This window comes from Mus caroli, chromosome 11 (assembly GCF_900094665.2).
Source record: "Mus caroli chromosome 11, CAROLI_EIJ_v1.1, whole genome shotgun sequence".
NCBI lineage: Eukaryota > Metazoa > Chordata > Mammalia > Rodentia > Muridae > Mus > Mus caroli.
In genome coordinates, this window is record NC_034580.1 from 55,251,492 (window position 1) to 55,266,857 (window position 15,366).

General features: G+C 43.5%; 1 protein-coding gene across 1 annotated transcript in view; it reads left to right on the forward strand.

Moving 5' to 3' along the window:
* Positions 1 to 14,598, forward strand: part of Gid4 (GID complex subunit 4 homolog) — a 24,741-nt gene extending 10,143 nt beyond the window's left edge. Inside the window, exons 3-6 of the mRNA XM_021177580.2 lie at positions 5,023 to 5,130; positions 9,257 to 9,358; positions 11,388 to 11,518; positions 14,493 to 14,598. Of these exons, the coding sequence (XP_021033239.1) occupies positions 5,023 to 5,130; positions 9,257 to 9,358; positions 11,388 to 11,518; positions 14,493 to 14,556 (405 nt within the window). The 3' untranslated portion in view covers positions 14,557 to 14,598. The remainder of the gene's footprint in view (positions 1 to 5,022; positions 5,131 to 9,256; positions 9,359 to 11,387; positions 11,519 to 14,492) is intronic.
* Positions 14,599 to 15,366: the final 768 nt, after the last annotated feature.

Sequence of the window (15,366 nt, forward strand, 5' to 3'; positions counted from 1 at the left end):
AAGAATGTGGCTCAAATGTGGGGTGCTGTTCTGATGCCCCACAGTCTTCTTCTTATCTGCTAGAGGCTGGGATAAGGATGCCCTAGGAAGTTTATTATTGATGCAGAAGTTATATTCCCCATCATCAGAGGACAGAAAGTGATAGTGAAGAAAGAGGGAAGGGGTGCGAGAGGGAGCTCAGCTTTGATTTTGCCCTAAGGAGAAACATGTAGTAAATCAGGATATGCTCAGGCCGGGCGTGGTGGCGCACGCCTTTGATCCCAGCACTCGGGAGGCAGAGACAGGCGGGTTTGAGTTCAAGGCCAGCCTGATATACAGAGTGAGTTCCAGGACAGCCAGGGCTGCACAGAGAAATCCTGTCTCAAAACAAACAAAAAAATCCAAACCAAAAAAAAAAAAAAAACCTCATAAGGCAGCCAAAAACTAACAAAATGTATAATATTTTAGAACATTATAACAGTGACTCCAAGGCCAATCACTTGAGTTTTAGGAAACTGCTAAGAAATGGCAAGAAGCACTGGGAACGGTATGCAGAAGTGCTGACAGCTGAAAGCTCTTCCTAGGGCAAGTTCCTGGATGAAGCTCTTCGATCAGGCAGGGTGCTGGCATGGCTTTGCAGTGGGACCAGCCTACTGGTATTCATCCTTCCTGTCAAATCTCAGATCTGTAGGCAAAGAGGCCTTCCTAGACCCATGTCCTCCCAAAGTAGTCTGCCCAAGTACAACATTGTGTCATGCTTCTGTGGGGAACTTAGTAAAGGCTGGTCTGTGGTCTGAGAGGCTTAAGACCAGAACAGGCAACAGAATGCTTGAGATTCTTCTCTAGTAACATGTTACAGCTTTATAAAGACACTTAACACATCATGTATTTCATCCTTTTAAAGTACAGGTCTGTGTTGTGTTTGAAGCAGTCATTACGCTGTAGCCCTATTTAGAACACACTGTCGGGCTGGTGAGATGGCTCAGTGGGTAAGAGCACCCGACTGCTCTTCCGAAGGTCCAGAGTTCAAATCCCAGCAACCACATGGTGGCTCACAACCATCCGTAACNANATCTGACTCCCTCTTCTGGAGTGTCTGAAGACAGCTACAGTGTACTTACATATAATAAATAAATAAATTAAATTTAAAAAAAAGAACACACTGTCATAGCCCAGACTAGCCTGGAGCTCATGATCCTTCTGCTACAGACGCCTGAGCACTAGAGTGACAGGCGTGCAGCTCCACATCCGGACAAAGTGTACAGTTCATTGTGAACCTTGATACAGCCACAAAGATAGGCAGCAGATAACTTATCAAATTGTGAGTCTCTTATGCCGTAGCCCCAACTAGCCTGTGCAGAGAGCTGTAACGAGTTGGTTGAATTTTATACCTGTATTAGTTGTTTATTTATGCTTTTTCATAACTATTAAAGTACCAGTTGTATCTGTAAGGCAAGTGGATAGCTTGAGTTCAGGCTAGCCCCGTCTTCATTCTTCTATGCTACCCAGGACAACACATAGAGACCATCTCTCAAAAACTAAAATAATAGCCAGAGGATGGTGGTGCACACCTTTAATCCCAGCACTTGGGAAGCAGAGGTAGGTGGATCTTTCTGAGTTTGCCTAATCTATAGAGCAAGTTCCAGGACAGCCAGGCCTACATAGAGAAACCCTGTCTTGCAAAAAAACAAAGTGGGGACTGAAGAGACAGCTCAGCAGTTAGGAGCATTGACTGCTCTTCCAGAGGTCCTGAGTTTCCTGAGTTCAATTCTCAGCAACCACATGGTGGCTCACAACCATCTGTAATGGGATCTGATACCCTCTTCTGGTATGTCTGAAAAAAGTGACAGTATACTGAGTACTCACATACATACAATAAATAAATCTTTTTAAAAATAAAAAAAAGGAATAAAGAAAAAAAGTAATAATAACATATCAGATACATAGTTTATTTGGATTAAACTGCATAAGTGATTTGTTTTATTTAGTTTTAATAGTTGCAGTTTTGTGTATGTAGTATGGAGTGTTAAAAGTTAAATTTAAGGTTATTTGCCACACATTCATTCACTAGCAAAGTACAGCTTTAATGTTTAGGTGCTATTTTGAACTGAAGCAATTAGACTTGTAAAGAATAAGAATTAAATTGTGCTGTCTTTTCATTTCCGAGCTAGCCACCAGTAGGGACCAACAGCATGGAGGGTGTCTGGGAGCCCAGCTTTGAAGGGGAGATTGTGATGAGGCCCTTCACTCCTCCATTAGTCAGACTGTTAGAAGCAGGAATACAGGCCACACTAGCCAAATTCATGAGACTGATAAATGAGAAAAGTGATGTCACTCTTAATTCAGTACTTGTTGACCTATTGGCCAAGTAATATAAGCCCTGAGAAGATATGCCTGCCCGAGGTACTCGGAGTTAGCCTGGAATTGGGAGGACTGGTGAAGGAGTTTAGTGGCCACAGCCCGTACCTGCTTGGTCTCCCTCCCTATCTCCTCTTTCTTTTTTTCTTTTCTCTACTTTTTTTCCCCCCTTGTTTTTCCAGACAGGGTTTCTCTGTGTAGTCCTGGCTGTCCTGGAACTCACTCTGTAGACCAAGCTGGCCTTGAACTCAGAAATCTGTCTGTCTCTGCCTCCCAAGTGCTGGGATTAAAGGCGTGCGCCACCACTGCTCAGCCCATCTTCTCTTTCTAATACCCTTCCTTCTGGTGCTGTTTCTTTCTGGCTTGTGAGTGAATGAAAGAGTATGTATGTGTATGTGTTTTTGTTTTGTTTTTTTCTTATTTTGTTTCTCTAAGTTATCCTAAATTTGGCTTTATAGACATGCTCAGGGTTCCTATGCCTTCCCCAAGAAATAGTCTTTGTGGTGACTTCTGACCAAGATGGATCCCATTCATTGTCATTTATGGTATTTGGAGAATGGGTTATAGTGGCCTTCACATGCTTCCTAAAGTGTTTAAGAAGTCAGCACAGAATTGTAGTGTACTTTATATCTTGTGTGCGTGGCCCTCTAAAGAATCCCTAGTTGCTGGTCAACTGGCCTTTTAAGATATCTTAGCTGTTAGACCTACTTGACCCTATGACCTTCATACAGTTGCAGTAGAACACTAAGACAGGTAGGGATTCTGAAATTATATTAAAGCTCAGAATTCAGAAACAATATAATCTTAACTTCCTGTTTAAAGTACATGGAGGCCAGATATGGTGGTGCACATTTTTAATCTCAAACCCTGAGAGGCAGAGGCAAGCAGATCTCTTTGAGTTTAGTTCCAGACTGGTGAGTTCCAGGCCAACTAGAGCTATACAATAAGACCCTGTCTCAAGCCGGGCAGTGGTGGCGCATGCCTTTAATCCCAGCACTTGGGAGGCAGAGGCAGGCGGATTTCTGAGTTTAGGGCCAGCCTGATCTACAGAGTGAGTTCCAGGACAGCCAGGGCTACACAGAGAAACCCTGTCTCAAAAAAAAAAAAAAACAAAAACAAAAAAACAAAACAAAAAACAAAAACCAAAACAAAACAAAACAAGAAATGAAATGGGATAGATGTGGAGCTGGGTGGATGGTTCTGTAGGTAAAATGCCTACTAAAGACCTGAATTCAGATTCCCAGCACCTGTGTTTAAAAAACAAAGGACGGTCATGATCATGTATGTCTGTAACGCTAGTGCAGCCAGGATGGACACTAACAGATCCCTGGGACTCACTGCAGCCTGTCCACCAGCTGGTGAGCCCCATCTCAAAAGAAATGGTCACTCCAGCCTCCACACCCATACACACGCACATGCTCACACACAAAAGAGAAAGAACAGACTGTGCATGTAGCTTAGTGGTAGAACACTTGTGCACACCGGGTCCTGCACTTAGAGAAGTGAAAAAACTATCAGTGTGGGTCTATTATTTTAATTTTATTTATTCAAAGTATGTGGGTGTTTTTCCTACATATATGTCTGTGCACCACATGTGTACCTGATGCTACAAGGCCAGAAGAGGGCATCAGATCCCCTGGAACTGGAGTTACATACAGTTGTGAGCCACCATGCAGGTGCTGGCAATGGAACCTGGACCTCTGATGGAGTAGCACATGTTCAACTGCTGAGCCACCTCTCCAGTCTCATCTTTTTTTCCTTAACGACTATAACAGCTCAGCTTTTGAGGTGGTGTCTTTAGGAATGGTTGTGATTTTGCATTGCACACATGGTTTGCATATTTTTCCTTATATAAATTGTTCTTAATCCATGTGACAGAATTAACTCTTTCTAGCATATCTGAGAAATTTCTTCCAGAGATGTTTCTAGTCCTGGAAACTTCAAGAATAGATATAAAGCCAGTTATGGTGGCACATGCCTTTAATTCTAACACTTGGGAGGTAGAGACATGCTGACCTCTGTGAGTCCATGACTAGCCAAGGATACATAGGAAACCCTGTCTCAACCAAAAAAAAAAAAAAAGATATGAATGAGGGGCAAGGGAGCTTGAGGATCCATGAAGGGTTGGCCCAAGGTCAAGGGAGATTCAGCTCTGGATACTAACTCTGGAGCCTTTGCTGGGATACACCCCAGAAAATAACTTGTATTCTGCTTTGACCGCAGAGAATTCAGAGTTTACTTGTAGTAGACAATACTGGTAAGAGACCAGAACATAGCCAGTGAGGTCAAAGAGAAGTTTTTTGCTCTGGCAAAGTCTTCAAAACCCTAGAGCCTCTTCTCTATCTAAGCAGCTAAATTCAGGTTTATGTCCCTAGCCTGTTGACAGATCAGTAGATCTAACTGGTTTTGTTGTGTTGATCTTGTCAAAGTATTAGAAAAAAGTATAGCAAGATTGGTTACCTCTGAGAGGTGAAAATAGGCAGGAAGCAAAAGAGCAATCACACCTTTGGGAAGCCTGAGGTCCTGGGTTCCATTAGCAGGACCAAGGTAAAATGCTCATTCAGTGTCTCTGTGGAGCTTAGTGGGAGGGAAATCCCTCAACATGTGTGGAGCCCTGGCATACAGCAAACAAACAAACAAACAAACCAGAAATGCACGTTTAATGTCTTGTTGCTTTTGCTATAGGAATATCCGACCCTTACAACCTTCTTTGAAGGAGAAATAATAAGCAAAAAACACCCTTTCTTAACTCGGAAGTGGGACGCAGATGAAGACGTGGATCGGAAACACTGGGTGAGTAAGGCTGTGCTCTGCCCTGGGAAGTAGAAGACATCTGAAGCTGGCAGGCCTGGACCCAGGGCCTTGTCCCCAGCAGGAGTTACTCAGAACCTATTCCTACACAAGCCATAGTTGCTCCAGGTCTAGCAACCCTTTTCTTAACTTACCAGGTAATAAGAACAATCCTTCAGCTCCTCACAGTTTTGTGTGGCTGTTAGAACCCAGGCACTCTCCCCTGTTCTGCCCGTCTTTTTTGTTTGTTTGTTTGTTTGTTGTTGTTTTTTTGTTTTGTTTTTTTGTTTTTTTGTTTTTCGAGACAAGGTTTCTCTGTGTAGTCGTGGCTGTCCTGGAACTCACTCTGTAGCCCAGGCTAGCCTCGAACTCAGAAATCCACCTGCCTCTGCCTCCCGAGTGCTGGGATTAAAGGCGTGTGCCACCACGCCCGGCTCTGCCCGTCTTTTATCTACTGTTCCTTTCTAGTCGGCTCTGTCTAGTGGAACCCCATGGAGCAGGTAGCAGTTGCCCCTCATGTCTGGATGGCCTGTGGTTGATGAACCCCAGCAAGGGCAGAGAGTGTTGCATCTTTCTGTTCATCCCAGTAGACTGAGGGCAGGCCTTACCTATCCCATCCAGACTCTCCTGAGAAATTCAGATTCCTGTCCTGAGTGCTCACATGTGCAGTTTCCTTATTCTGAGTATGTCAAAATTACTCAGTTACTGCCCTGGGGTCTTTTCCCTAGTTTATGTTTTGGTCTTTACCCAAGTGTTACATCTTCACAGTTTTGGTTTTTTGTCCTGTCACACCAGCCTTTGACTTAGATTGTGGGGTGGGGAGGAGTGTGCGGGTTATTGTTTGTTTGTTTGTTTGTTTTGAGATAGGGTCTTGCTTTGTAACCCAGATTGGCTTGAAGATCTCAGTGGTTTCTCTTGCCTCTGCCTCCCAGGTGTATGCCACAGTCCTCAGCTGGTTTCTGGTGCTGAGAGAAGGTCTTGCTATGCTTGTCTTGAGTTTATGGTGTAGGATAACTACCTGTTCTACCACTTTCCTGTTAGTGACACTTAGAGCTCAGGTCATCAAGTCCGGGTTCCATATGCTTTATATCCTTATGACAATATTTATGACTTAACATATCAAACTATATTATAGTGTTTTGATTCCTGTGCATATTAAAATTTTACTGTTGGCCTTTTATTTCAATTTTTACAAAGTATGTACTTATTTAAAAATATTAGAAAAAATGCGTAATGACAATGCATAGCACTAAGGCAGATACAAACTTCATTTTACCCTCTTTTGGGTCCTTTTGTATCTGAGTTTGCATTTTGTATATTCAGCTGATTGTAGATTGAAAATGTTTGGGGAAAGTAACTCATTGATTCTCCTTTGCAGTACAAGAAAATGCTAGTAAAAAATATTCTGTCTCATGCTGAGGAGATGGCTCAGCAGTTAAGGGCACTTACCACTCTTCCAAAGAACTCAGGTTCGGTTCCCAGCACCATGTGGCAGCTTACAACTGTCTGTAACTCCAATTGCAGGGGCTATGACACCTCTTCTGGCCTCCTTGACACACATGGTGCACAGACATACATGCAGGTAAAACACCTATACACATAAAATAAAACTTAAAAACAATATTACCAGGAGTGATGACATACACTTTTAATCTCAACAACCAGAGGCAGAAGCTGGCAGATAAATGTGAGTTTGAGGCCAGTCTGGTCTACATAGTGAGTTCCAGACCAGAGCAGGCTGTTCTATAAGACCTTGCCTTTAAAAAAGAAAGTTCCAGGACAGCCAGGGCTATACAGAGAAACCCTGCCTTGGAAAAAAAAAAGAAAGTGTGTCTCTACTCAGCTCTACAAGCTGTTTTTATTTTCACTCTTTTCTGCACAGTACAGTGCAGTTGTCGGTGAGCATCTCTGCTGCAGTTCAGTTCCTTAGAGACAGTTGAGGGCGTGTAGAAGTGTGATGTGTACGGGCCACATACACATCAACCACATCATCTGAGGGATACAGTGGCTGGATCTGAGGGTTACAGTAGCTGGGGATTTTGGTGTCTGTACAGCGTCCTGGAATCCATCCATTGTCTGGACCAAGAGTTGACTACAAACGTTTAGGGACTTTTTTTTTTTTAAAGATTTATTATTATAAGTACACTGTAGCTGTCTTCAGACACACCAGAAGAGGGCGTCAGATCTCATTATGGGTGGTTGTGAGCCACCATGTGGTTGCTGGGATTTGAACTCAGGACCTTCAGAAGAGCAGTCAGTGCTCTTACCCCCTGAGCCATCTCGCCAGCCCCGTTTAGGGACTTTTTGGTTTGCATTAAATATTTTGGTTTTGTTTGGTTTGGTCTTTTTTAAAAAAATAAAACTCCTTTGTTGTTGTTGTTTTTTGTTTGTTTGTTTTGTTGGTTGGTTATGTGGTTTGATAGTTTTTTTGAGACAGGTTCTCTCTGTGTATCCCTGACTGTCTTAGAACTCACACTGTAGTCCAGGCTGGCCTCAGACTCACAGAGATCCTCCTGCCTCTGCCCCCTGAGTGCTGGGATTAAAGGCATGTGCCACCACACCTGGTGTCTGTCTGTCTGTCTCTCTCTCTCTAAGTTATGTTATTAAGTTATTAACCCTTTCCAGTTGCTACCTGAATATCTGGCACAAGCCTCATGTCTAACCATAAGAACCAGCTTTCCTTAACCACTTTTCTCTGTTGGACAGGCACTCTTTCAATTTGTTGTCTAGGCAATCCTTGAACTTGGAATGCTCCTGTCTCAGCCTCCCATGTGCTGCAATTATGTATGTCTACTACCACGCCTAGCTCTGGACATGCTGTTACAGAGTGTCCCAGAATGACTCTTCTTTGCTTTTGTTTGGTTGGTTCTTTGTGTTTTGTTTTGTTTTGTTTTGTTTTGTTTTGTTTTGTTTTAGATTTATTATTTTATGTGTCTTGAATGTTTTGCCTGCATGTATGTGTGTGGGTACTAGGAACCAAACCTGGGTCTTTGCTTATGCAAGAGCAAAAATTTCCTTAACCACTGAGTCAACTTTCTAGTCCTATTCATTTTATGTCTGCAGATAGATAGATAGATAGATAGATAGATAGATAGATAGTGTATAGGTTCCTGTATAGGAGGGTGTGGGTATGAATGTACATAGAGCCAGAGGTCCACACCAGATATCTTCCTCTATAGTTCTGCACATTTTTTTGAGGCAGTCTCTCTCTAAACTGAGAGCAACTCTAGCATTGTAGGTGTATACACCCGTCCTGGCTTTTATGTGGGCATTAGGGATCTAAGCTCAAGGTACTTTACCAACTGAGCCATCTCCTCAGTCCCTTTGTTTGTGTTTGTCTTTTGTTTGGGTAAAACAGGACTTCTCTGTTGCCCTGGCTGGTATAGAACTTACTATGTAGACCAAGCTAATCTTGAACTCAGGAATCCTCTTGACTCCGCCTCCCACGTATGCTAGAATTAAAGGTACATACTACCAGCCAGGTGTAGTGGTGCATGCTTTTAATCCAGCACTTGGGAGGCAGAGGCAGGCAGTTCTCTGAGTTCCAGGCCAGCCAGGAACCAAAAAAAGAAAGAAAAAAAAGAAAAAAGGAAAGTCACATACTCCCTTGTCCAACACCATTTTGTTTTGTAAGCTCTGTATTCTAGGCTGGCGTTGAATCCCTGTGTAGCTGAACATAACACTGTGCTCTTGATCATCCTCCTGTCTCCAGCCTTCCCAGTGCTGGGACTTACCTTGACAGTCCTCGCCCATCCGTATTTTTGTTTTGTTGTGTTTGAGACAAGGTCTCATTATGTAGTTCTGGCTGGCCTGGAACTATGTAGACAAGGTAGGCCTTGAACTCACAGAGATCTCTTCTTCCTGAGTTTTGGGATTAAAGGTGTGTGCCACCATGCCCAGCGCCACTCTGTATTTCTTTGCTGACGTCCCACTAGTCCATTTTTACTTTATGTGTTCTGATAGGGTACTCTAGAACTGTGCCCATTCTCACCCTTTAGACCTTATCCACTGGCTGTGTTTACTGGGCACACAATCAAGTAGCTCTTTGTCCACCTAGCTGTCCTTTCATGAGCTCAGACACCCACCTTTCCTTGTATGGATCACTGAGACTCTTTTCTGTTGTTTTTAGGGCAAGTTTCTGGCTTTTTATCAGTATGCAAAATCATTTAATTCAGATGACTTTGATTATGAAGAACTGAAAAATGGGGATTATGTCTTCATGAGGTGGAAGGTAAGATTTTGCCCAGGCCATCTCCCTAAACACACATATGCCAGATTCTAGAGCACCCACACACACTTCCTCTTGCAGGTTATGCCCTCCCAACAGGGACCCTCCATGCTGGTTGCTTATCGCTGTGTCTTCATGACAGGGTCCCTACATATTTGTAAGCACCAGTGGTGTGGTAGCTGCAGAGCACACCTCAGTAAACTGGTTATGCTGTTTAGTGGGCAGCAGGCATATTTATGCCAGTAGGCACCGCTGACCAGTATCCTCTTTTTTCACCCAAGAATCCTGTGAGCCTCCAGGCTGAGTCATCCAAGTGTTCTGGGGACTCAGGGAAACTACTTGAACCTAGTCATCACTGCATCCTGTTCCTGCCAGGAGCTTAAATGTCATCAGAATGACTGCTCTCCAACCACATCCTCTACCAAGGGGTTCTGCTTCCCACAGCTCAGGAAATGAGGAGCCAGGAGTGGAGCATGAGCCCTTGACTCCCTCTAGGGTTTCAATGGATTGGTCTTTGCCTGAGAGTCCTATGCCTCTCGTGGCAATATGCTGTCTACAACCACATGAATGCAAGTCCACGTAGCAAGTTTGTGAATGAACTTTGGGAACACTCGCCTACCTCCAGTCCCCATTGTCTGATAAATAAAGGAGACAGAAAGCTACTTCAATATGACAGTATATTACAGTGTTCATAAAGATCAGACAGCTAGGGCTGGAGAGACAACTCAGCGGTTAAGAGCACTGACTGCTCTTCCAGAGGTCCTGAGTTCAATTCCCAGCACCCACATGGTGGCTCACATCCATCTGTAATGGGATCTGATGCCCTCTACTACAGTGTTTACTGTACTGGCTACAGAGTACTCATGTACATAAAATAAATAAAATTAAAAGAAAAAAGAAACAAAAAAGGTCAGGCAGCTAAAGTACCATTTGCTTGCTGTCTGTGCTTTGTGACTGATCATTTTGGATATGGGCTATCAATTTTTCACTAGACAGTCACTGGATAGCTCACAGCGAGCTTCCCTCTCTAGTCCCTCTGCCATCCAGTGTGTATTAGCTTACTCGGTTATCCAGCACCTGCTGAGCCTCCTGCCTCAGCCTTCTCTATAGTGTGAAACATGCCAATAAATCCTTGAAAGCACCTGCTCTAGTTTTTAGATTATTATTTTTTCCTTTGCTGAGGAAGTAACTCAAGGTTTGCACATGCTAGTCAAATGTTCTACTACTAAGCTAGACCTCAGCCCTAAATTAAACTTTAAAATGATATTTGAAGGTTGAAAAAGGGAGAGAAGAGTGTCCATTAAAAAACAAAAAAAACCTGGGGAAGTTGGGGAGTGTTTGTGGTAGAGCATTTGTCTAGCATGCACAAAGTCCTGAGTTTCATCCCAGCATTGAAAAGTAAATAAAAAGTTTGTTAAAGCAGTGGATTTGTCTCCAGATAATTTCTCTTTTGTCTGGTCACCTGACACCCTGGGCTTCTGACTCCTTCTCCCAGAGACCAGGAGCAAGGGCATAGCCTTTCACTGCTTGTTGCCAGTTTAGATGGCAGGTGCCTGTCTTTGTGGCACAAATGGTGCTGTTTCTTGGCTTTGGTGAGGTATCATGGGCATTCTTAATTCAATATGACCAGAAACTCCACTAGATGTGGTTACCTCATTATTAGAGGTAATCAAAACCCAGTGACAGGTCCTGGGAACCAGAACTAAAATTTATTCTTTCTAGGTTATTCTGTCAGTGGTCTCCGAGAGGTAGGTGGGTAGGCAAATAGGCAGGAAAGTAATATTGATTGGTCTGTTAGATCCAGAGCTATGTTTCTGTGGGCTCACCAAAGTAGGTAGGATACTGCAGTAACCGTGAACACCACCCCCCAAACCAGGCAGAAACCCAGCAGTTGAATAGGACCATGTGGTCATGGTTTTTTGTTTTGTTTAGGGGCTTTTGTTATTAATTGTTTTGTTTCTAGCAGTCTTTAGATCTCTCTGGTGTCTTACTGGAAAGGGAAGGTCTTGACTGGTCCCATATCTGTGTGCAGGAGCAGTTCCTAGTCCCAGACCACACAATCAAAGACATCAGCGGTGCTTCCTTTGCTGGTTTCTATTACATCTGCTTTCAGAAGTCAGCAGCCTCCATAGAGGGCTACTACTACCATCGGAGCTCAGAATGGTAAGGACCTGTGGCCAGTACTACCACAGACATTGGCCTCAACTCCAGCTGTCACATCTGGAAGGAGATTATCCCAGTCTACTTCTGTCCAAATCTTGTACTCTTTGTGTGTGCTGAGGTCATTTAGATGGCTCCACATTGAAAAGGGACTCTTTCCTATCTAGAGAGTGAACTGAAAAGTGGTTACTATGTAAAGATAACATTTCTAAATACTGTAAAAGTTTTTAGACTTTTTATTTAATGTGTATGCATGTTTTTCCTGTATGTATATATGCGTACCACATGTGTACCTGGTGCCTAAAGAGATTGAAGAGGACATTGGATCCCCAAAACTAGAGTTATGAATGGTTGTGAGCCACCATGTGGGTGCTGAGAATCAGATCTGGATCTTCTGCTATCTGACTCTCCAGCCCCATTTTTCTGTCTGTCTGTCTGTCTGTCTGTCTGTCTGTCTCTCTCTCTCTCTCTCTCTCTCTCTCTGTGTGTGAGAGAGAGACAGACAGACTCACACAGACACATAAATACACTCTCTTACAAACACACTAGAGGTAGAACCTCATGCTTGTTATGTGGGATGCAACTCAAGATCTTGTACATGCTCGTATGTAAGTAACTGTTCTATCACTAAGCAGCACCCAGTATATACTTTCAGACAGTGTTGCATTTTCAGGAATGATTACCTCAATCCTGATCATATATTCCTCATAAATTTACCAGTAAGTCTTATGTTATCTCTTACAATGTAACTTTTTAGTTACACCCTGGCACTGCCTCTCATGAACTTGATCTTAGACTGATGAGTGAGGGGGCCATGAAAGTTCACCTTCCTACCTTATGCCGCAGACCCGCTGGGTCCCTTTGTCTACGTGGAACTAGTCTCTGGGGCAGGTGGACAAGGCGTCGGCGGGTGACAGACAGACCAACATGCGAGATTGTGTAGAATCTGAATGTAATGTCACAAAGTGAACACCAATCTTATATAGTACAGAAAATACAAAGGGTAGCAGGCAAAGTACATTGAAGTTACCTAATACAAAACAAAGGAATGACTTCAAAAGGATTTACAGGAACCAGGTAAATGTTTATAGTAAAGATAAAGCAGTCCTGCTTAGGGTCAGCTTAATGACAGGTAAGGATTCCACACTCTAGTGCTATAGAGCACTAGAGTACGATTACCTTTGAACCTTGTGAAGGCTAGCACCAGGGGGTTCTGCTCTTTGCAGACCTCATGAATAATGCAACATCACAACCCCCCTCCCCCCATTTCCTAGGCCTTGCCAAACTCCCACCTGAGTGTAACTTTTAAGTATCTGGAGAATCTCCATTTGTCAGAAGAATTCACCAACTTGCTTCTAATATGCAATGCAGCCTGTACTGAAGATTTCTATCTCAGTGGGATTCCCTGGCTCTTTCATCGTAGTCGCTTGTTGGGTGCGATTTGCTACTGTCCTTAGTAAATACTTTGCAGACCAGCTCTGAGCTACTGGCTCCATCTTTTGTAATGCTTAATTAGTTACTGAATAGGGAACTACCTTACTGCATTCTTGCCTGATTCCAAGCTTCTGGGTCCTTGGAACACTTGTGAGACTTAACTGTATCAGAATTTAATCTTAAAAGGACTCATATGGTAGCTTACAGCTGCCTGCAACTCCAGTTCCAGAGAATCAAATGTTCTTTCCTTACAAGTACCCCCACATATGTAGTACACATAAACTCACACACATAAATAAAAGTTAAATACATTTTTAAAAAATAAAATGGGACACTAATTTCTTTCAGTTTTTGTTGTTTTAGTTTTTATTCTTACTTGTGAATGACCCTAGCCTACATCGATTCAAATTCTTTGTTCTTTAGTTTTGCTTGTTTGTGAACCTAGGGACTGAGTTACATTTGTTTGTTTGTAGACATAGTTTACTGTGGTGACCATAAACTAAAGAGACCAGGAACTTGTATTCTTCTGCCTCCAGCTCCCGGGTAGCTCGGATTATAGATCTGCACTCCAGGCTTGACTAGAGTTTTGTTGTAGTTTCAGACAGGCTCTCATTATGTACCCGTGGCTGACGAGGAACTCTATATAGACTAGGCTGGCTTCAGACTCACAGAGATCTACCTGCTTCTGCTTTCATGTGGTGGGATAAAAGGCTTGTATCTCTAGGACAGTCAGGGCTACACAGAGAAACTGTTTCCAAAAAAAAAAAAAAAAAAAGCTTGTGTCACCATGCCCAGCCCCTTAGGGTCCTATTTTTGTGAACTGTATTACAATTATTTTGTAAAAGCAGTTCTTAGGCATGGTACAGGTGGAACAACAAAAAAGGAACAGAGGGAACTAGTTAGGTAAAACAAGTTAACAAAGCCAGACACAGTGCTATACACCTGTATCTCCAGCTACTTGGGAGGCTGAGACAGGTGGATTGCTTGGTTCCAGGAGTTCAGGACCAGCCTGGGATGCACAGTGATACCCCATTTCAAAAATACAACAAGATGGGGAAGGGAGGGTCTAGAGAGATGGCTCAGCAGGTAAAAGCATGGACCGCCCTTCCTGAGGGCTTAGGTCTTCATGCCCAGCACCACATGGTGGCTCATCATCTTTACTCCCAGTTCCACAGGGTCTTATGCCCTCTTTTTACACACACGCTCGTGCGCACACACACACATACACACACACACTCCTGCACGCACAAAATAAAAAGAAAACAAAAATTTAGCAAAATTGAGGTTTGATGGCACATATGTTTAATCCTAGCACTGAGGTGTCAGAGTAGATAGATCACAGTGAGTCTGAGGCCTGCCTGGTCTACATGGGGAATTCCAGGCCAGCTACAGCTACATAGTAGGACCTTCCCTTTATGTAACTGGAAATGGTTTAGCACCTCAATCTGAATATAATTGGCAGGGACTCTAGGTAGAGTTCTCCAGCTGCCTTTGTTCAGGATTCCTAAGGAAACTCTTCTATTCTGTCTCTCCTCTGTTACAGGTATCAGTCCCTCAACCTGACCCATGTTCCCGAACACAGTGCACCCATCTATGAGTTCCGGTGACAGAGGTTCAGAACAGTCGCCAAATAAAACTGAACTTGGCAACAAAGAGCTTTGCGAGGAAATTATGTACCTGCCAGAACCAGGAGAGATGTGTTCCTGTTTGTTCACGAGCAGACTTCATCAGAAAGCATGAATGTTAACCTACAGGATCCAAGGAGCATGGCCAACCTGCAGGCAGGCAGAGGGAGCTGTTCACCTCCCACCCTCCTTCCTCTCAGTGGCATTGTGGTCACCACCATCTGTTTCTGAACAACCTTAAATGCACTTTCCTTCCTGCACAGCTAACTTCTGCATCACTGAAATGCCATCTTTCCTCGGCCTGCCTCTAGCCAAGTGGAAGGTCAGCTCCTGGGTCACCTTAGCCTTGGTGCTCAGTGGTCTCCACCCAGGCCCTACTCCTTCCTCAGTTGCTTGTTTGGTAGCCCAAGGAAAGGGAGAGCCCAGCATCTTGTGCACCAGAGCTCTATGTGAGTTGCCTGGGCCTAGCATCTACCACCAATGAGATGAGATGGGGACCCTGGTGGGCCTCATTGACCTTTGATTCCAGTTGATGTCTTGTAGGGCCCTGTGTGTTAACAATGCAAGACTAGCACATGGCTGTCGGGTTTTCTGGGGCCTGCTGTTGGGGATCACTAAATTTAAGGCTTCCAGATCCCTGGTAGGAGTAGATCCCAAACTGCTTTCTCAGTACATTTGCTCCAAACTTCTGAACTTGAGGGCAATACTAAATAAAAGAGTTTTTTATTACAAAATTATTATTTTTATGGTACCTTTAACAAGGACCCTATGGCAAATGCACAATTATTCCGA